The sequence below is a fragment of the Musa acuminata genome, chromosome BXJ3-9 (genome assembly GCF_036884655.1).
Source record: "Musa acuminata AAA Group cultivar baxijiao chromosome BXJ3-9, Cavendish_Baxijiao_AAA, whole genome shotgun sequence".
In the NCBI taxonomy this organism is placed as follows: Eukaryota; Viridiplantae; Streptophyta; class Magnoliopsida; order Zingiberales; family Musaceae; genus Musa; species Musa acuminata.
This window is the reverse complement of record NC_088357.1, coordinates 35,940,551-35,963,414: the sequence shown is the minus strand read 5'-3', so window position 1 is coordinate 35,963,414 and position 22,864 is coordinate 35,940,551. Positions and strand designations below refer to the sequence as shown.

The following is a 22,864-nucleotide window of genomic DNA, read 5'->3' as shown; positions in this document are numbered from 1 at the left end:
CTTTGTTCTTTCATCTCGCTGTACACCGCCACGTTCGCTACATGCATTTGCTTCTCTCCGTTACCCTCAATTGTGTGCCTTTCTTATTTTCTTTTTTTTTTCTTTTTAATTACTGATTTGGGCTCAAAAAACTCAATTGTCCAAGCCTACATATGGGTTGGACCCAACCATTCTCCCCCTCCAGCTCATATGGTGGGCTATACTAAGCCCGCTCTTTGTCTACATACTTCAAACTTTTTCTTAAACAAAGACTTTGTCAACATATAAGATCCATTCTCATTGGTATACACCTTTTCCAACTGTAATTCTTTTATCTCAAGCACATCACGAATCCAGTGATATCTCACATCAATATGCTTAGGTCTAGAATGATGTGTTGAATTCCTGGAGAGATGAATGACACTTTGACTATTATAATAAATAGTATATCCTTCCTATTTCAAGCCTAATTTATATAAAAAATTTTTCATCTACAAAGTTTCCTTACAAGCTTCAGTAATTATTATATATTCTATTTTTGTAGTTGATAAAGCAACACAATTCTGTAACTTAGATTGCCAAGAGACTGCTTCCCCTACAAATGTTATCAAGAATCCCGAAGTAGACTTTCTAGAATCAGTATCACCTGTCATGTCTACATCTGTGTACCCTTCTAACACAGATTCATCACTGCCTAAACATAAATGCAACCTAGAAGTACCTCTTAGATATCTTAATATCTATTTCACTACTGCCCAATGTTTCTTACTAGGATTAGAGAGAAACCGATTGACAACTCCAACTACGTGAGCTATATCTGGCCTAGTACAAACCATAACATACATCAAACTGCCTACTACAAATGAGTAAAGCACTTTGGATATTTCTTCTTTTTCTTTCTCACTTATAGGACATTGTTTCAAACAAAGCTTGAAATGACTTGCAAATGGAGAACAAACTATTTTGGCTTTACTCATGTTGAATTTTTCAAAAACCTTTTCAATATAAGTCTCTTGAGATAGCCAAATCTTCCTTTTCTTCCTATTACAAAGAATTTTCATGTCAAGTATTTGTTTCACCAATCCCAAGTCTTTCATGACAAAAGACTTAGCTTTTTTTTAAGCTTTCCAATTTTACAAGCATCATGGCCAACAATCAGCATATCATCAATATATAGCAAAAGAATAATGAAATCATCATCAGAAAATTTCTTCATAAACACATAATGATCAGATGTGGTTATATTATACCCTTGGCTCATCATAAAGGAATCAAACTTCCTGTACCACTGTCTAGTTGTCTGTTTGAGTCCATATAAGCTTTTCCTAAGCTTACACACTTGATTTTCTTTTCCATTGACTTTGAAACCTCTGGTTGCTCCATGTAAATTTCTTTTTCTAAGTCACCATGAAGAAATACTGTTTTCACATCAAGTTACTCAACTTCTAAATTCAAGTGGGCAACCAAACCAAGAACAACTCAGATAGATGATATTTTTATAATTGGAGAAAATATTTCTTCAAAGTCAATACCTTTCTTCTAACTGAATCATTTCACAACTAGTCATGCTTTATATCTTTGTTGTGAGCTATTATTTTCAATCTTCAATTTGTAAACTCATTTATTTTTGAGAGCTCTCTTCTCTTTAGGCAACTTTACCAAGTCATAAGTGTGGTTTTCAAGCAAGGATCTCATTTCTTTATGCATGGCTTTAACCCACTCATTCTTATACCCATGTAGAATAGCTTCTTAATAAGTTTCTGGCTCTTCTCTATCAGTAAGTATAACATACTCATGTGGAGGATATATAGTAGATAGTTGTCGCTTTCTAGTATATCTTCTCAATAGAATATCAACTTATGGTAGAGGTGCTTGTTTAGTTGGTTCAACATCATCAACTATAGGAGTATCATCACTGGCATTCTCACCATAATCTTCTTGTTCATCTCTCCCATGATCATCATGAACTATAGGTGAAGGAACTGGACCCAAGGAATATAAATAAAGGTTTTTGGCTTCTTAACATTATCACCATTATCAAACAATTGGTCTTCAAGAAATACAATATCTCTGCTTCTAATAATCTTCTTGTTCATTGGATCTCACAATCTGTATCCAAACTCTTCATGATCATATCCTAAGAAGATACATACTTTTGCCTTATTATCAAGCTTGGACCTCTCATCTTTAGGAATATGAATAAATGCTTTACACCCAAAGACTTTTAAGTAATTATATGATATATCTTTTTCTTTCCATACTCTCTTTGGAACATCACCTTTCAGAGAAACTGATAGAGAAAGATTTATGATATCAACTATAGTTCTAATAGCCTCCTCCTAAAATGACTTCGGTAACTTAACGTGGGAAAACATATACCTAATCATTTCTTCAATGGTTTTATTCATCTTTTCCACAACACCGTTCTGCCGGGGAGTTTTAGGAACCGTTTTCTTAAGCCTGATACCTTGAAACCTGCAATAATTCTTAAAAGGACCCTTATACTTGCCATCATTATCTACTCAAATACACTTTAGCTTTTTTTTAGTTTCTCTTTCAATACTAACATGAAACTCATTGAAAACATTAAATACCTGGTCTTTAAATTTCAAAGCAAAAGCCCAAACTTTTCTAGAATGATCATCAATAAAAATAACAAAATAAAGAGCACCTCGAAGAGTTCTAGTTTGCATAGTACAAATATCAAAGTAAATCAATAACATATGATCTTCTACATGATGGATGTGTATGAAATGCAACTATATATATTTTTTCAACTAAGCAATGATCATAAGATTTAAGAAATGTACCTTGCAACTTTAGTAAGAACTACTTTTTAGCAAGAGTTTGAAGTCCCTTCTCGTTGATATGACTAAGCCTCTTGTGCCAAAGATCTATACTTCCACCCTTCTGAATTTCATTAATCTCTCATTTGTGTAACTTAGCTTCCATTACATAAAAAAAGTTAAGCTTCTTTCCTCTTGCCACAATTAGAGAACCTTTAGTGAGTTTTCATTTGCTTTCACCAAAATAGTGTGTAAATCCTTCATCATCAAGTCTACCTTTAGATATCAAGTTAAGACGAATATTTGGAACATGTTTGACATATTTGAGTATCAATTTGCTCCCAATACTAGTCTCTAAGCAAATATCTCCAATACCCATAATCTTTGATGTACCATTGTTTCCCTTTCTGACATTACCAAAATCACTAGTAGTGTAAGATATGAAGAAATCACCATGAGAAGTAACATGAAATGAAGTACCAGAGTCAATTTCCCAATTACTGTCCTGACCTGCAAGACTAACACAACCGTCATCACAAACAATAATGATATCACCTTCAGCAGCAACTGTATTTGTCTCTACTCATTTTTCTTCCTTTCATTCTGTTTTCACTTCCAAAACCTACTCCTTCTTCATGTGACCTTGCCTGTTATAGTTGAAACATTTGATATCTTCCTCTATAACCATATGGATTTCTGCAATGACTTCTTCCACGTCTTTCTTGTTTTTCAGTAACAAATGTACCATAAGAATATTCATCCTGTTCTTTCCTTCTAGCATCTTTATTTAGCAGACTATCTTTACTCATATCTATAGTTAGAGGTCCCTTTAGCATGGAGTTATAAATTGTCACAATATATGTTTCCCAACTTTCTGGTAAAGAGTTGAGAAGTAATAATTCTTATATCTCATCATCTATATTCATTTTTATAGCAACCAGTTTGTTTGCAAGACTCTAAAATAGGCTTATATGCTCAACAATGTTACCACCATCTTTATATTTAAAATTTACAACTCTTCTAAGGAGAGAAATTCTATTTCCCACTATCTTTTTCGCAAAGAGGTTTTCTAACCTTTGCTAAACAATATCAGCTCTAGTTTCATCAGAAATATGCTCATGCAAATTTATATTCATCCATCTTCTAATATAGGCAATAGCTTTTCTATATTGAACTTCTCATTCCTTATTGTCCATAGTAGAATATTTATCTTTAATCTTGATGCGCTTATACAAGTCTTTACAATATTGCAAATCTTACATCATACGCCTCCAAGTGGAATAATTTGATGAGCTCAATTTAATCATACCATCTAACTCCATTTCAATCACATAAGAAAAAAAACTAGCACCAAACAACATGTTGCTCTGATATCATTTGTTGGGAAAAACCTATTAAAGCAGAATAATTCTTTTCCCTCTTTGTGTATCAAAATGAATTTATCATCAAAATATCAACTTGTTATCAAAAGCACAAATTAATCAGAATAGCATAAATAGTAGAGTAATAAATTAATCACACAGTGAGACCAAATTTTTAACGTGGAAAACCCAATGTAGGAAAAACCATGGGATCGTAGTCCACCTCAAACTTTCACTATCAATTGTAATGATAACAGGTTTAAAGTAAATCTTCTCTAGAATAACCAAAGAATCACAATAATATCAAGAACATAGATCTTAACTCAACATTAACTTATCATCACCACCAAAGATGTATTTCATGAAAAGATAATTTTAGGTCTCACAGAATATGTATAGTAGGAAAGTACCTTAGAGAAGAAATGCAAATCAATACCATTAAGATTGTAGAGCTTACTACAAGGATTCTCTGTATAAAATTTGGGACAAACTGACAATGTTTGACCATTGATCGTCAAGCAAAAAACTCAAAAACCTATTTTTCTCTCTCATTTTTATCTTTGTTCTTTCCTCTTGCTGTGTGCCACCGCATTCGCGCATTCGCTTTTCTCTGTTGCCCTCAATTGCGTCCCTTTCTTTTTTTTTTTTTTTAATTATTGAATTGATCAAAAGACCCAATTATCCAAGCCCACATATGGACTGGACTAACATCTAGAAAGGTTCTTTGGCACTAAAAAAGAAGTTTAGCTATGATACCTACTGTATAGAATTTTGGCTGATGACCTTCAAACAAATTGACTAGCCCTATTCGTGTTATCATAAGCTATTATGTTCCATCAAGCAATTAAAAGGAATCACTCCCAGAATTAGAGTTCTCAGTCAAAAGAGACATGCTATCACTCCGAGTGAGCAATAATAAGGAATTGACTACTTATCTCCATTAATGCTACCACATTAATCCCTTTCAAGTTATCAAAAGTTGACAACTATGCATCCTGGTGGGCCCAATTTTCTAATATCCTATTTTGATACGATTTACTAGGCTACGTCGATGACTCTCTCAGTTGTCCACTAGCCATGATCAACATCCTCGGAGAACCCAATCCAGTACCAAATCCAACTCATAAACTATAGTTACGTCAAGGTCGTCTCATCCTCCAAGCTATTGAAGCCTTAGTTGCTGGATCCATCGCTCCATTGATATCTTCATGTGCGATTGTTGTAGAAGCATGGTATAAGCTGCAAACAACCTTAGTGAATCGTTCATATACTCGCAAGCTCAATCTTCTATCCAGTCTAATGAAAATAAAATAAGAGAGAAGTACTATTGTTGATTATCTATAAAATATCAAAGTTATCATCGATGACTTTGCTTTGATAGATCATTCCCTATATAACGAAGAAGTCATCTTCTATACCCTTAATGGCCTCGGAGACAAGTATAAGGAATTGGCAATCGGAATTCAAGCACGCGACTCACCAATGTCATTTGAAGAACTCTATGACAAGTTAAATGACTATGAGATGTATTTGAAGTGAGAGGATAAATTACCCCGACCGACCATTACAGCTCAAGTCAATCAAAAGTCTAAGAAGAAGAGCAACCAGTATAATAAAAATGTCAATAAAGGTTTGGCCAAGATGTCTCTTGACCCTATGGGTCCCAAGCAAACCCTCCCTTATCCTCATCATTAACATTTCTCACAAAGTGGCAACTCTAATAACCATCAGCCCTAGTGTCTTACCCTCACAAGCCAATAAAGAGTTGCCTAGCAACTGTGTGATAAAATCAGACACTCCACAAAAATTTGTTGGTCTCAACCCCGACTCCCTACTTTGTCACAGTGGCCTCAGGCGAATCTCATAACTACTCCGATGACTAGCTAACCCAATTGGATTGTGGATTCTGACGCCTCTTATCACATCACTTATGATCTTCAGAACTTGTCTATTCACAACAACTATGACAGAAATGAAGATATCATCATCGATAATGGTAAAGGACTTCCTATTACTCATAATGGTTCTACAACACTTAATTTTGATACTACAATCTTTACACTCGATGATGTTCTATGTGCTCCTCATATTAAACAAAACCTCATTTATGTTTCTCAATTTTACAAATACGACAATACTTCAATTGAATTATTTCCTGATTCTTTTATTGTTAAGGACTTGAGCACGAGGGCATCCTTGATCCAAGGGCCGAATAGATACTATATTTAGAATGGTCATCAACTTCATAAATAACTCAGCCCACTGTTCACTCTTCAGTTGTAGCTCCAATTGATGTGTGGCATCGTTGTCTTAGTCATCCCTCGTCCCTTATCCAATAGAAACTACTTTCTCGTTACTCTCTTCTCATTTTTAAATCAAATATTTCTATCATTGTAATGCATATCTTAGCAATAAAAGTCATAGATAACCCTTTAGCACATCCTTCATATCCTGCTCTAAACTGTTTGAAATTATTTATATCGATGTTTGGGACCTTGATCCAATCATTTCTTTTGATAAATTCAGATTTTATGTCATTTTTGTAGATTACTTCACTAAGTATACATGGTTATATCATCTTCATCATAAATATGAAGTTTTCATAATCTTTACCAATTTTCGAAAGTTGATCGAGAACTACCTTAAGTCTACAATCAAAACAGTTTACTCCGATGATGGAGGTGAATATCAAGCCCTGACATCCTATCTCTCAGCTTGTGATAAACATTTCAAGTCACCCCAACATACTCCCCAATTAATTGACTCTACCGAACGCAAACATCGATATATAATTGAAACTAACATCACACTTATACATCAAACCTCTATACTTTTGACCTTTTGAACAACAGCCTAATTTCTGTCTTCTATCTTCTATAAATTGCTGATCCATGTAAGTCCTCTGTTTTTATTTGATTTTGTCCTCCCTAAGATGAATGACTTGCTTCGTTCCATCGAGATGGAAATGAAAGATCTGATTGCGATTGTTCTAATCTTTTGGCCGTTGGGCGTGGCAACTTGGTGTAGAAAAGTTTTCTACAACCATTCCATCCTCATTATAACTTGTTTGAGCTAATGGACTTTTTCAAGAAAGAAAGATGCAATTGTCAGACGAATTGCTAAGAATATTTCCAGCAACTGTCCTATTTTGTCTGAACCTTTTTTTAAGAGGACCGTGGCCTTGGAAACTAGCAAAGGAACCTTATGATCTGTATCCAGTTTATATCCGTCACCTGCGCAAGTTTATTCAGCAAATGGAGAGAACATTACCACTGCAACCCAGCTCAACAAGATCCATCAAATTCCCAAACCCCCCGACAAAAGCAACTGCTACTTCCGGCACTGCCAAAACTACTACCTTTTATTACTACTTGTTGCCGTCAAATTAGCTTCAGGAAACCTAATTGCGCAAGCTGTTTAAAAGATGTGGTGCTCCAAGGATTTCGCATTCATCCGCAGCTGGTGTTGTGGTGGAGATGGGCAGCGATGGTGATCTCTGTGCAGGTTTGGTAAAGAGTTGATAGGATAGAAATTAGTAGTCCATGGACTCATGACATGTGTTGTTAAAATGTCGATTAGTTGGTATTAAGCAGCTATTGGCACTGTTCTTCAATTGTTGCCGAATGATATGCTCAGTGAATTAGTACAATCAAGCTCTGTGTTCAGCAGCTTGAGAATGCCATCAACAATTAGACACCCATTGCAGAAACAATAAATTATCATCCTCAGTGAGCTAATTGCAAAACATCATGAGCTTGAGGAACATGATTGTGCAGATAATTAGTTAAAACACATAAGTAGTTTGTGTTCCTTCTGTCTGCTTGTCAAAGAACATGCGTTCTTTGTATCATCTGATACAAAGAACCGAGTGTGATTACAACCAGCTAACACAACTGATGAAGATGCATAATCCACATAAAGATTAACCAAATCTGGTTCTACACAAATCGAAGAACTTACTCCAACATGATAATATGACAAAAAAAAACCATATGTTCCAACAACAAACTCTGACCAATGATAATATGCGGAATAGCTGGTTTATCTACAATGGCACCTCAGGCTACAAACACACATTCAAGGACAATGATTTCGGCCATGGATCCTTGTTTAACAACGACAGTTGAAGGGTTGATACCAATCCTGATGGTGGAGACTAAAAGAATGGGTGGATTGGTAAGAAAGTCTCTAATTCTTAAAGAAGAATCTTCTTCACGCATGGTTATAAATCTGAACTAAAAAATAACACATTAAAGTAAAAGAAAAAGCAGACAGGAAAATACTATCATCATTACTGAACGGCATATCAACTAGAGTAGTCAAGATATAGAGGTGATTTTGCAAATTTACCAGGAATGTAACAATGTTCAAAATTTCCATGGACTAACAAACAAATTAAGGCATTTTATAGATGCTTTTGGCTGCTTTTAATCACACTTAATTTTCCATCTTAAAACCAACGTTAACCCGTCGTTAAAATAGCGGAAGCCACACTGTGGCAAACACAACGCTCAAACGTTACATATGTGCTAGAAACATAATTTCTCATGACCATTTCAATATACATAAATAAGAAGTTTCAAGGAAACTACTGTTATGAGGCCGGATTTAATATGATCCAGCAATCTAGATGCCAAGCGGCATTGAGTGCATGTTCCTTGATTATTTTCCCGTCCCAAATCGATGATCAATGTATCAGAATGATACTAAATCTACAGCTCAATACAAAAAAAAAAATGATCCCTTTATAACGGAATGGGTTCAAGAGACGAAATCATAACACAAAATCGATAGTTGCAACGGGTCGAGAATGATGGGGATATAAAACGGAATAACCTTTGTATATGAACAAATACTAGCAGACCATGATATGCAGCGGAATTAAATGAAATCATAATCAAATAGAACACCAAGATATACATGGAAAATCCCTTCAATATGAAGGGTAAAAACTACGGGGCAAACTAGAGATAATCCACTATGAGAATAATGAATATATAAATCTCAATCTCTTGTCATAAACCCTAGCAAGAATAACTGAGATACAAGGATCACATCACTGTCCACGATATCTAAAACCTTCCCAAGTAATCGTAGCAAAAGTCTACTGTAGATTTGATCTAACTTGAGATGAGAACACTACTAGATAATTGAGAACAGTCTCTATGCATTGTCCTTATTTTCTTCCCTTTTTTTCTTTTATTTTTTTTCTTTTTTTCTTCTCTTTGCTGCTACGAAGATCATCATGTTGCTGCCCTTTTCTACCTAAAAAATGCAGCCACCTTCATGCCAAAACTCAGCCACCACACCCCCCTTATATTGATCTAGGATTAGGTCAAAGGGGTATGGGCTGTGGGCTGATAAAGTCTACCATGGGCTGAACCCACTTTGGGCTATCAGCCTAGCAACCTCCCCCTTCAACCCATAAGGGAGGCTATCTCATGACTCCTCAATGTGAAGCCATACTGATCAACTGTCGACATATCTCTTGTCTTTCTTTTGATAAAATTTTTGTCAACATGTCTGTTCCGTTGTCATTTGTGTGAATTTTCTGAAGCTGCAACTACTTCTCTTCAAATATATTTCGAATCCAGTGGTATTTGACATCTATATACTTTGACTTGGAATGAAACATTGAATTCTTACACAAATGGATGGCACTCTAGATGTCACAATGCACCACATAAATTTTCTATTTCAACCCCAATTTTTATAAGAATTCTTTCATCCATAATATTTCTTTGCATACCTTTGTAGCAGCAATATATTCTACTTCTGTGGTGGAGAGAACAATACACCTTTGCAATTTGGATTGTCATGACATAGCTCTCCCTGCAAAAGTAAGTACATAACTTGAAGTAGACTTCCTCGTATCTATATCTCTTGCCATATCTGCATCTGTGTAACTTGTCAACACATGTGGTCCACCTCCAAAGCTTAAACAAACCTTAGAGCTTCCTCTGAGATATCTAAAAATCTACTTCACTATTGCTCAGTGCTCTTTGCCTAGATTTGCAAGAAATCTGCTAGTAACACCAATTGCATATGTCATGTCTGGCCTCGTACACACCATTACATACATTAAACTTCTAACTGCTAAAGCATAAGGAACCTTTTGCATTTTCTCCTTCTCCTCATCACTTGACGGACTCTATTCTAAGCACAACTTGAAATGACTTAAAAGAGGAGAACCAACTGGTTTTGTATTACTCATACTGAATCTTTCCAATATCTTCTCGATGTATTTCTCCTATAACAACCAAATCTTCTTATTTTTCCTATCACGAAAAATCTGCATATCCAGTATTTGCTTTGCTGGCCCCATGTTATTCATTGCAAAAGACTCACTCAGCTCCTTCTTCAATCTGTCAATTTTAGACATATATTTCCCAAGAATAAGCATGTCCTTAACATAAAGTAAGAGAATAATAAAATCCTCACCTATAAGCTCTTCTTCAATTTGCAGACAAAGTTCTCTTTACCTTTGACTTTGAAGCCTTCTGGTTGCTCTATATAAATTTCCTCTTCCAAATCCCCATGAAGGAAGCTAGCAGTAATACCAAGAGCAACATGAATAGAAGATATTTTAATAACAGGAGAAAAAATCTCTTCAATGTCAATACTATTCTTTTGACCAAAGCCTTTCACAATCAATCTAGCTTTATATTTTGGTTGAGAATAATATTCTTGAGTTTTCAATCTGAAAACCCACTTGTTCTTCAAGGCCTTCATTCCATTTGGTAGTAGTACCAAATCATAAGTGTGGTTCTTCTGAAGAGCATCCATCTCTTCTTACATAGCAACTAACCACTTCTCTTTCTGCTCACTTTCAACTACTTCCTTCTGTAGAAGTATTGGCTAGTGCATTCTTCTTCAAATCTTCAAAAGTTTGATCCTTAAAGAAGACTATGTCTCTGCTTCTAAATACCTTCTGCTTTTCTGGATCCCAAAGCCTGTAACCAAAATAATCATGTGAGTAGCTAAGAAAAATATATTCTTTAGACTTACCATCCAGCTTGGACCTCTCATTGTCTGGAATATGTGCAAATGCACGACAACCAAAACTCTCAAATGCCTATAGGAAACATCTTTCCCTAACCATACATGCTCTGCAACATCACCATCTAGGACTATACATGGTGATAAGTTGATCACATCAACTGCACTTCTCAAAGCCTCATCCCAAGACCTTTTAGGTAGCTTAGCTTGTGAAATGATACATCTGATCTTTTTCATGATGGTGCGGTTCATCCTTTCTGTAATTGCATTATGTTGAGGTGTACCAAGAACTATCATCTAATGTTGGATTCCATGTGACATACAATAATCATTAAATAATCCTGTATACTCACCACCATTATATGATCTATGTATTTTAATTATCTTTCTGTCTCCCTTTCAACCCTAGCATAAAACTCTTTGAATACATTAATAACATGATCTTTGGTCTTCAAAGCATAGGCCTAAACTTTTTTTGAAAAATTATCTATAAAAGTGATAAAATAAAGTGCACCACTTATACTAAGAACATCAACAGATCCATCAGGAGTTTTTGTCCTCAAATGACCACATACATCTGTATAAACATAGTCTAAGGCATGCATTTTTCTAGAAAAAGCAGGACTAGCAAATGAAACTCTATATTGTTTACCAGCCAAACAATCAATACAAGGATTCAAATGTATATCTCCGAGGTCTGGTAATACCTCTCTCTTGGAAAGAGTTTGTAGCCCCTTCTCGCTCATGTGTCCCAGTCGCCTATGCTATAACTCCATGCTGAAATCTTTTTCTGAAGCATTTAATTGCTCACCATAAGCTTTAGCCTGCAACCTATATAAAGTATGACATTTCTTTCCATTAGCTATAACAAGATAACCCTTAATGAGCTTCCATTGCCCTCTGTGAAATCTACTATCATAGTCTTCATCATCTAGCCTTCCAACTGAAATTAAATTCAGCCTCAAGTCAACCACATGCCTCATATCCTTAAGCACCAACTTGCAGCCAAGGTTGGTCTTTAAATGGATATCACCCATGCCTATGATGTTTGTTGTGTCATACTTGCCCATCTTGACAATACCAAAACTTCCAGACCTGTATGTAGCAAAAAACTTCCTCCGTGGTATAGCATGATAAGAAGCACTTATGTCAATCACCCACTCAAGATCCTAACACACACAAGAAAAAATATCATTAGAAGGAGACAAAATCAAATAATCACCACCTTGCACTATAGTTGTGATATTATCTTTTAACTCTATAGACTCCACTTCTTTTCCCTTTTTTTTGCTCTTCTTAGGTTGCTTACATTGGTTCTTGTAATGTCCTTTCTCACCATAGTTATAGCAAACAATATCTTTTCTTGATCTTAACTTGCTCCTACTCATGCGTGAACTGCTTCTAGACTTTGATCTTCCTCTATTCTCTGAGATAAGTGCATGTGAATTATTCTGAGATATTGTTGAACTCTTTCTTCTCAACCCCTCATTCAACAAACTGTTTGTTGCTTGACTCATAGTGACAATACCATCTGGCACAGAATTACTGAGGGAAACCACTAGTGTCTCCCAACTTTCTAGTAATGAACTGAGAAGTAACAATGCCTGCAACTCATTATCAAGAGACATTTTCATAAAGGATAATTGGTTAATAATACTTTATATTTTATTCAAATGCTCAATAATAGAAGCCCTCTCTATATTTTAGGTTCACAAGTTTTCTGATAAAAAAAGCTTTGTTGCTAGCTTTTTTTCAGACTTTCTAACTTTTTCCAAAGAGAATATGTAGAAATTTTAGTATAAACATAGTGAAAGACACTATCATCAAGCCATTGTCGAATAAACCCAATTGTTTTTTGATCTAACCTCTTCCACTCATCATCTGTCATAGTTGTGGGTTTTGTACTATCCTCCTACAAAAGTCCATATAAATCTTTGCAATACAAGAGATCTTCCATTCTTAGTTTCCATATCATCTAATTGTTTTCATTTAAACTAATCATGCGAGAAACATTACTAGCCTCCATGTTCAAATACAAAATTAAATCACCAAAACCCTTGCTCTGATACTAGTTGATGGGGATATAAAGCAGAATAACCTTTGTATATGAATAAATACTAGCAGGCCATGATATGCAATGGAATTAAATTAAATCGTAATCAAATAGAACATCAAGATATACGTGAAAAACCCCTCCAATATGGAGGGTAAAAACCACGGGATAAACTAGAGATAATCCATTATGAAAATAATGAATATACAAATCTCAATAACTTACCATAAACCCTAGCAACAATCACAAGAGAATAACTGGGATACAATAATCACGTCACCATCCACGATATCTAAAACCTCCCCAAGTAATCACAACAAGAGTCTACTATAGATTTGATCTAACTTGAGATGAGAACACTGCTAGATGATTGAGAACAGTCTCTATGCGTTGTCCTTGTTTTCTTCTCTTTCTTTGTCTTGTTTTTCTGTCTTTTTCTTCTCCTCTTTGCTGCTGCGAAGATTGCCCATTTCTGCCTAAATATAGCCCGTCACCTTCATACCAAAACACAGCTATCATACCCCCTTATATTGATTTAGGGTTAGATCAAAGGGGCGTGGGCTGTGACCGAAAAAGCTCACTTTGGACTGTCAGGTCAACAGAGAAAAAAACGGTATAGAAGATCAAATCTGACCAACAGAAATCACCAATGCACTACGTAGAAAGATAGAGTGTTTGAATATATCAGAATGAAACTCTACGAATCAATCCAAAAAGGCGACGCCTTTCGAATGCAACAGAAGCAGAATTAAAAGATATTGATAAAGTTAGAAAATAAATGAATTATTATATCAAATTAATAAATAATATAATTTACAAATCATTTATAGCGCCTAAATTTTGATTTTGGTGATGAAATGTGTTGATATAATGTGACAGCCAAGCTGTGAAATCCATTGTATTCCATTCAATATACAATTTGATCACCCTCTTAACTTTAATACATTATCAATTAGAATTATAATATACAATTCATATCATTAGTATTTAGTACAACTATCAACACTTTACAACCAATCCATGAATACGAACTAATCAGAAAAACCATCAATATGTACAATTCTAAGCATTTCATCAAACACATCTCCGTCAATAGCACAAGCAATTCATGTGAAACTGTTTGAAAGGTATGGCAAGCACAAGGCAACATCAGATCACATGAAATAACTGAAGGGTAGATGGAGATTGGAAAGGAGAACAACAAAGTAAAAGAACATACCAACAACTTACAACTCCAAGGACTTTCCAAGAATGCCACAACATGCAAATGCTAGTTGTGCAAAACCCATTAAGCTTTGTAAGACACAAGAAACTTGCAGGCATATTGTACCACAAAACTACTTTTTTTCCACAAGTCTAACCAGATATATTGCATTAATATTCTGCGACACGGATTACAGTTGGATGATCTTTCAAATAATAACCTCTCCAGATTTCAAGGCACAGAACACACCATATGCTGCAAGATGCCCTCTTCTTCCGAGGAGAATTGATAAAATTCAAGCCGGCAATTTGGTCCTGTTCATTCCCCAACTACAAGTTACCATTCCAACTTAAATATTTGCAGTTCAGTGCAGCCAAATGCATAACCTGTTACTAAGCTTTCTCTTTCACATGGAAGATAAATAAAAATACGACTAATATTCAACTACACAGTATGATTCGTCCAAGCCTTATGCAACAATGATACAGAACCACTGTAGGAGGGTAACTCCAAAATCCAACTAGTTTCAGATCATGGGGATTTGCATTTCTATCTCATCATAAAAGAGCAAGAGTCCACAGGAGCAGGAACCAGAAAATGATCAAGCATAACTAGCAACCAACACCTTCATGGAAATTGCTGCCGAATATAGGTATCCTCGTGTACAAACACTGGGGTGGTCTGAGCCTGAGGTGGGATTTGAGGCTGGCCCAATGCGATGCCTTGATTTTTCTGTGGACTCCGTGGCTGCATATTCTTTGGGGAAGATGATGAAACATAATAAACAATCCCCAGGGCAACACTTGCAAGAGATAGGACTGCCCCTCCTGAAAATACTCCAGACCTGACAACATAGCAGTATTCGCCAAAGTACATCCTTTCCTGCCCCCATTGGTCATTTAGGGCAGCACCAGACAACAGTAGAACAAAGGCTATTATAAAAGTAACCCTGCATGAATTAGGAAAAGCAAATGATAGTAAGTTCCCAAAATGAAAACCTAGAGATAGATTTAAATTAAAAAAAGGTATAAAGCAGCATACATTAATTCACTCCAAGAAGGCAGCCAACAAACAAATTTGAGAATATATCAAGATGGCTAAGCTCTTCGATTTCTTTCTCTTTAGCATTTAAAGCACCACATGTATGCTTTAACCCTTTTTCCATTGATATATTATATAAATAAACCCAAAACTGGAGCATCATCATCCATCAATTCAGCACCATTTGTGTCCCATCACTATGTATTTCACGACTTCTATGTTTGTCGTCAATGGGGAGCTCCGTTAGACAGTACCTTACATACCATACATTCTTCACAGATGCAGAATCTCTCTAGTAAAGTGTCATGGTTTTTGGTTTGAGCCTTGGTGAACAATCCACAAGGGTAGTTTGATGAACAGAAAAACCAAAATTTCACTCTAAAAACTAAATAACTTATATTTGCCAACTATGATATTGTTTAAACTTCTTGATAGACTAAATAAATCTGAGAGTTTATAAACAGTTAAGCGCATCCCATCCTTGAACCCTTCTTGAATTTCTAGATGCCGCAAATCTCTAACCAAGGCATTTCATGTCTAATCATGATAGCAAAGCTAACAAATGATTCAACAATAAAAAACCATTGTAATGTGCACATCCAAGGAACACGGAAACACCATGAGGTTGGGATGGAACATTGTCAACTCTACTACGTCAACATGCAATGCGACTGTCATAGCACGGCAGATAAATGTTTAAATTTTATTCATTTTGTACTGTCTTTTCCTATTTCTGCCACCTCAGTTGTCACGATGAATTGAAATTTCTGCCAGACTCATTTCCTTGTACATTCATATTCAATCCTATTTTTTATGGGGCAATTACAGTGACTTACAAAGATAGATATGCAAAATTCAGCCACCTGACCAAATCTCAGTAAGACTTCTAATTTACTTTTGGTTTACTTGTATATTAGAAAAAGAATGAAACAAAAGAAGCTCAATAAAGCTAACTAGCATAAAGAACCAGTAGTGCATTAAACTCCTAGAAACATGTAGCTCCAGAATTGTCTTTGTATATGTAGTAGTAAAAAAGGTGCCAATAATTACCTTAATTAAAAATAATAATTTACAAGAGGCTCAAACATTTCATATCGTATAAATAAATGCAGTCTTACAAATCAATGTATAGGTTCGCAACTTACCAAGAAGCAATAAAGGAGATCAACCCTATTGTCCAGTTGGTGTCTGATGGATTTGGATACTTCTTACAGCAAATACACCCAGACACAGTATTTATGATGGCCTGAGCTATCATAAGAGCCACTGCTGCAATTAAACCCAGAGCTAGTGCTGGGCTCCTTGGATACGTGCAGACACCTAATGTTGTTGTTTGCACATCAGAAACCTGCAGACCATCAAAATTATTCATGGTTTATCTATTTTGAAGCCAAACCCAAACCATAATACATCATTAGTTTTATATAAATTAGTACTCTGAATCCCTACAGAGAAAAGTCTAGAATTTCATGTGAATTTGCATCTTTACAAAGACAAGTAATAGAAATTCATGTGAATAGATGCTATAAGTTGAACTATATAACCTTGGTAGTTGAGTTGTATTAATAGAAAGTATAATAAACTGTACAAGGAACTGATTCCAAACAAAAAGTAATTTGAGTTTGCTCTGACTTGATCATCTTAAAAATTTCCCAAACTGCAAGTTACTGGATTTGATCTGTAATTCCACATTGCAAAGCTTCCCAACATGACCTTAGAATGAAGCCTAGAATATATAAAGATGAAATCAGCCAGTGATGATGTCATGCTAAATTTTAGGAAAATCTCACAAATTAATCAAACACATTTTTGAAACACAACTTAAGCTGAAAGCTGACTTACAGCCTCGCTCCTTAAACATAGTAATAGCTACATGGTTAATGCAACTCCATAACTCTATAATGGATAGCCAGACAGCAGACTCTTTATCCGTGTTCATGCTCCCAGAATCAGTAAATTCATGGCAACTGTAATCAGATAAACTAACCAGCATATACATACAACTATATCTGCGGTTTAATCGGGAGCATAGAAACCCTAAGTAGGAAATAAAATGGCTCGACGATCTCAGTAAAACAGAGGATCCAGTCGACAAAACTCAACAAGATATACCTGAATCGAACGCTAACCTGCAAATAACCTTCTGGAAAGACCACATTGATCACAGTTCCGGCCTTATTTAAGAAAGAAAAGACAACCAAGGACATAAAGATCAGATTTTTAACACTGAAAGAAAAGATGACACCGAAAAGAGGCATCCTGATTAACAAGATCCAGATCGTAAACCCTAATGCGACAGAGGGGACAAAGATTCTCGCTGAAGGCGGTTCCAATATATTGGCTTTGTTGGAGCACCAAAGCCGCACCTTCCAAGAAATAACCGAGGGAAGAGAACTCATCAAGGCCCTTCCGCCCAACTGCGAGTTCAGTAGGGAGAAAATAGATACGGAACCAAGAAATTGACCCGACGCCACGCGTTTGACGGTTCTCTACCTCGCGTAACGGAAGAATGCCGCGATCAAGAGATTATCGAACTCAGAGAGGAAGAAAAGAAAGCCAAAAAGCGCGAGTATTGGCACGACAAACCTTGATCCTCGTGGCCTCTGCGGCAAAGCCGAGCGCGGCGGAGAGGAGGCCAAGGAAGCCCACGGCGGCGCAGACCATCACGACATTCTTCTCCATCGCCGACAAGCCGCCCTCGATCTCGCGCGCGGGGAGGAATGCTTGGGAGCGACGACTGGCGCTTGCTTCGGTGGCCGTCACTGGTTAAGTCCGGAAGACGACAGTGAGCTCCCCACTTCACGTTTCAGCATGATAGCGTTATTAAAGCTGAGACTGTCTATTGACTAATTAATTAAAAATATCGTTAATTAAAAAAGATATATTAATTAAAAATATGTATCACTATTGCACATTCAAATTATCATTTATATAAGCTAAATCAAGTGTTTTGTATGATTTCAATTGATCTTACTATCAATCAATTCATTAACCCAAAATGAACTTGTGAAAAACCAAGTGAGTGATATCATGAATTCAAAATTCTTACTTAAGCATTACCTGATTTCTTGATGGCCACAGAGATTCTGCTTTCTTTTGTCACGAGAGTATAGAAACACTTTATCCATCTTTTTTACCACATGTCCAACAAAGATTTGAGACATTCAAGCTCTCACATCACATACAAGTGGGGATGGCTGGTTACCTACCTACCTGTCACTTGTACCAAATAAAATGGACTGTAAGATTGGTTGTTTGAGCAGAAAATAAAATGGACTGTAAGATTGACAAGTTACTATGGATGATGAGTTTATGTAAATTTAGAATGGAGGGATGATCTCCCCAACTGAAGATTTTCCTAGTGAGAAATATCAGGCCTCAAATGTTGCAATCGATGGGTATTGCAAGGAAGTTTTGATTCAAATAGAAAGCTAACTTTGCTCGTTTAAATTTATTCTTGATGAGGACCATCACAGGCCATCATCAACACTAGTATTCTTGACTTGCAAAAACATTATTCATTTCAGAATGGATGGTAGAAGATGCCTCTAAGAAAGAAGATATTTGAGTCTTAGTGAGACCTCGACTCTTTTAACTATTCATCAATGTGGTATTAAATATGACCTTGTTAATTTCAGATGTTTTGCTTTTGGAAAGAAGGTGAATAAAATTGCTGCGCAAGTAAACAACCAGCTTTGATGCTTTGAACACATTTTAGCAGACAGGTGTGGCTGCAGGCAGCCATGCAGAAGAGAGACTGACTGAATCATGTTTTGTGGTCGTGCTCAGACCATAAATCAAGAAAGATGAAGAGATGGGCTAAAAAGTGCTTCATGAGCTGGCCACGACATCTTGCAACACTCTCTGCACACTTGTTTACCACAGGCTGTATAAATATAAGTTTGAGAGAACAAACCTGTTTCACTTTGACAGTCTGGTGAAGAAACCTGCAAAACAATGGGAGCTACTATTAACGTTGAAGAAAACAAAAAGTCCTTCGTTCTCACATGCCTTCCGCTTCAATCTCATTCATCTAAATATATTTATTTTCACACAGACCAAAGAAAATGGGTCTACATCCATCCATTGAATGATTCCAACTATCACAGTTCTACAACAAAAATATAACTCGAGATATCAGATCTTACAATTCTGTATCATTAATCCAAGGTCACCAAAACCAAATGAGCTGCCGCGGAATCTACAAAACAATTCCGTGCTTTCAAGCATTGAACATTCTAGACTCGAGCGATGGCAAACTAGTCAGCCATCTCGTACGCATTGCATGCCATTCCCGAGCAACATTACAAGATACCCCATTTATGCTCAGATTTCAATAGCAATCGAACACATTGCAGATCAAAGATACTCGATTCAATCTACAATAAGTTAGATTCAATCTACATTTACTTAAAAATTCTCAACCTAACTCTGCTGCAACCATACAAGATCGTAATGTTACAACCACTACCTTAAAAGGCCTGGAATTCCATGGAGTTTAATTTCCAAATTGAGACTCACTCCGCAGCTCACAGTGAAATTCAAATGTAGTATTTAAAGTGGTTGAAATGCATGCTCATATGAATCAGTTATTTCTTTTCTTCCTTCTCTGCTTCTGCAGCCTTCTTCAACCTGGCACCGACCTGACGCTTATTCATCCTCTCAACTCGAAGCGTGGCATAGGCCTTGAATGATTTCATCTCGTCTGTAACCTTGACAAGCTCAACCGTAGGCTTCTCACGGGCAATGGGCATGTATGGGCCTTGGACCTGAGTGGCAGTTGCCAGTTCCTCCGGAGCAGAATCTCCAGCCTGACAGAGACAATGTACAAAAAAGCATAAGAACGCTTGTTAAATTAGTAGGAAATAAGCTTAGCTAGCAATCTCGGTGCAAGTGTTTAAGCTCGCCTTGACTTTGCGTGCACGCCTTGGGAAGATGACAAGCTTGGCTTTGTACGTCTTCAGCCTCTGGACATTAGCTTGGAGACCCTCAAGAGATCTATTCTTTCGCCTGTGATCCACCGCAATGCCAATTGTTGGTGCAAGCTTCTTTGGAATGCCAGCTGCCTGCAATTGCAGAACATACAGTCATTGTTTGGACAGTGTACAGATGAAGAAACTAATTATAGCTGGAAAATATGAGGTGAACAATCACAACAAAGGATAAACTTTATCGTGCTAAATTTTCTGATGCAATAACCTATGACAGTGATGCCACAAGCCACACCTTCTACAAGAAAAATAATTTCATGTCATGTCATCTCAGCATCACAGATTATACCAATGCTTCCATGCATTATAAATGGAAGATTCATCATATACGAACACTGGACTCCATAAGAATCTAAATTCCACAATTTTGCCAAAGGTCCCAAAGGTATATTACTCTATCAAAATAAACTGTTCATGTACTTGACTATTCTCTATAGAATCATAATTTGAAAAAACAGAAACATTCAGGAGACCTTTTCAATAAGTTCACGAAAAATATACATATGCATTTCAGCTCAATTGCACCACAATGACTTTCCCTCTCAAAACAGTCTTTATAACTGTACTACTTGGAGGTGTTTCATAGTCAAAAAAGAAAGTGTCTCATAGGAAAATGAATAAGCCCAGAAAAATGAATATTCAGCCTCACAAGCAAAGCAATGAGAAATAAACAACTTATTGAACAATGAACAAACTAGTCACCTTCAGTTCCTCAAGAGTAAAACCCCTGCCTGCTCTAGATTTCATGTTGTACTTGAGTGTCTGGCATTGCACAGAAGGGCGCAGGGGGCCAGCAGTTGGACGTGGGAAAATTTTCACAGCTTTCTTCTGTCGAGCTGCCTTGTAAATGGATATCATTATAGTACATTAAAAGGTGCAAAGCACCAAAGATGCAAAATCATTTTGGACTCTAATCTATGTCATCTATAATATACACAGATAAGCCTGCAACAGTAGAAATTATGTTACAAAAGAAAGGGAAAGATGCTCACCAATGCGTCTTCTGGTTTTGCGGGCAGGCTGGTTGAACCAAGTCTTTACATAATTCTGCCAGTGCTTCTTGAAATGGCCATTTGGCACGACATTGTTATGCTTAACCATGGCTCAACACCTGAATAACAAACGAGTTCATGGAAACAAGATCAACACCTCCAAGCAACACAAACTCAACAGCATAAGCTAATCTACACATAAATGCGATAAGCGAATAAATATCAAAGCATCACCGAGACATGCACAACAAACTGTCTAAACTATTAATTCTGTACCTATTCAATATTACACAATGCAAACTTTTGTGTCAGAGTAGTAGAAATATTACAAGTTAAAGAAAATGAAATCATTAATACTCCCCCCTCCCCCCAAAACTCGATTTCCCTGTGACATGATCCTCGCATCTAAACTTTAGAGACTGGACTTCTTAATATGATTCGATTCTAACGATGAACCACATCTGAAAAGCAAGCCATCTACCATAACGAAAATATATCCATAACCATCTGGAATCACGACATCAGAAGCTTTTCAGGCGAACACGACCTCTAATCTTCGCAAATAACTTCCACAGATCCACGACCAGTGATCTCATGCACAAAGGTTTCCAAAAATATTAAAAAAGGACCGATCTTGCTATTTACAACTCCATTAAGCACTAAAAGGCAAATGGAAGCTTTGGACTCTCGCTCGAACGATGGACATCTGTACCTTTCGCCTACCGCCCGCCGCAGCGAATCGCAACCTTGCAAAGGCAGGCCAAGCACCCGAGCGAGGTCTTTTAAGGGGATGAGAGGAGGGGCGACGTGCGGAAGAACCCTGAATTGGACGGCTCAGATTGCAGGATTCGTGGATGGAGATGAGGCCATATTCGGGCCTCTGTTTCAACTTAACGGATAAGGCTTTTACAATATTCTCCAGTTAAAAAGAAGGAAGCCCAATTAGGCTCGTTTCTCGAATTAGGGCATGAAATGTGGAAAAAATGAGCCCTAATCATATCATCCTGTATTTTAAGTTTTCAATTATAGGGCTGCAAATTAGGTTAAGCTCAAACCGAACCCAACCCGATCGAAACCAATCGGTGGGTCAGCTTGGTTGGAGATATTAAACTTTGGTTTGGATAAGAACCCAACCATTAGTACTAAAGATGTGAGAGATTGAAAAAAATAAAAATAATAAAAAAATATACTTTTTATTGATTAGGGGCAAACGAGGTTGGGTGAGATTACATGATTCCCACTTAAGAATGATTATTCTCACTTAAAGAGAATGATGTGTGGGAGTCTATATGGTGCTAAGATTATCGAGTCTCCAATTGATATTTCTAAAATATTGAATCCAATCAATTACCCCCAACAAAATTAGCAAGATGATATAAATCTTTACATAAATTTTTCAACCACTTAGGGAGGAGATCAAACTTTCCTAAAAATATGTTAACAAGTCGAAGACAATTA

At 36.5% G+C, this 22,864-nt stretch overlaps 2 protein-coding genes across 3 annotated transcripts; both read right to left on the bottom strand.

Moving 5' to 3' along the window:
• Positions 1-14,703: 14,703 nt before the first annotated feature.
• LOC135648949 (protein VASCULATURE COMPLEXITY AND CONNECTIVITY-like) lies at positions 14,704-18,228 on the bottom strand. 2 transcript variants are annotated; one of them, XM_065166987.1, is made up of 3 exons: positions 18,010-18,228; positions 16,569-16,771; positions 14,704-15,331 (listed from the first exon to the last, which is right to left on the bottom strand). In XM_065166987.1, the coding sequence occupies exons 1-3, from the start codon at positions 18,103-18,105 to the stop codon at positions 15,010-15,012; spliced, it is 621 nt and encodes a 206-aa protein (XP_065023059.1). In that variant the 5' UTR covers positions 18,106-18,228; the 3' UTR covers positions 14,704-15,009. The 2 variants fall into 2 exon arrangements, with proteins under 2 accessions (XP_065023059.1, XP_065023058.1); XM_065166986.1 differs by lacking the exon at positions 18,010-18,228 and adding an exon at positions 17,553-17,962.
• Positions 18,229-19,775: 1,547 nt separating this feature from the next.
• On the bottom strand, positions 19,776-22,251 carry LOC135648637 (large ribosomal subunit protein eL13z-like). Its single transcript, XM_065166506.1, has 5 exons — positions 22,119-22,251; positions 21,407-21,525; positions 21,117-21,250; positions 20,331-20,489; positions 19,776-20,234 (listed from the first exon to the last, which is right to left on the bottom strand). Exons 2-5 carry the CDS (start codon positions 21,513-21,515, stop codon positions 20,013-20,015), a joined length of 624 nt encoding a protein of 207 aa, XP_065022578.1. The 5' UTR covers positions 21,516-21,525; positions 22,119-22,251; the 3' UTR covers positions 19,776-20,012.
• Between the last annotated feature and the right edge of the window lie 613 nt (positions 22,252-22,864).

Excerpts from the sequence above, each read along its gene's own strand:
- LOC135648949 (XM_065166986.1), bottom strand. The coding sequence starts at position 17,822 with ATGAGTTCTCTTCCCTCGGTTATTTCTTGGAAGGTGCGGCTTTGGTGC. Across the intron at positions 16,772-17,552 it reads TTCCAGAAGGTTATTTGCAG|GTTTCTGATGTGCAAACAAC; the intron begins GTTAGCGTTCGA and ends GATGGTCTGCAG. Across the intron at positions 15,332-16,568 it reads ATCTCCTTTATTGCTTCTTG|GGTTACTTTTATAATAGCCT; the intron begins GTAAGTTGCGAA and ends TAATTCATGCAG.
- LOC135648637 (XM_065166506.1), bottom strand. The coding sequence starts at position 21,515 with ATGGTTAAGCATAACAATGTCGTGCCAAATGGCCATTTCAAGAAGCAC. Across the intron at positions 20,490-21,116 it reads TTACTCTTGAGGAACTGAAG|GCAGCTGGCATTCCAAAGAA; the intron begins GTGACTAGTTTG and ends CTGCAATTGCAG. Across the intron at positions 20,235-20,330 it reads GGCGTGCACGCAAAGTCAAG|GCTGGAGATTCTGCTCCGGA; the intron begins GCGAGCTTAAAC and ends TGTCTCTGTCAG.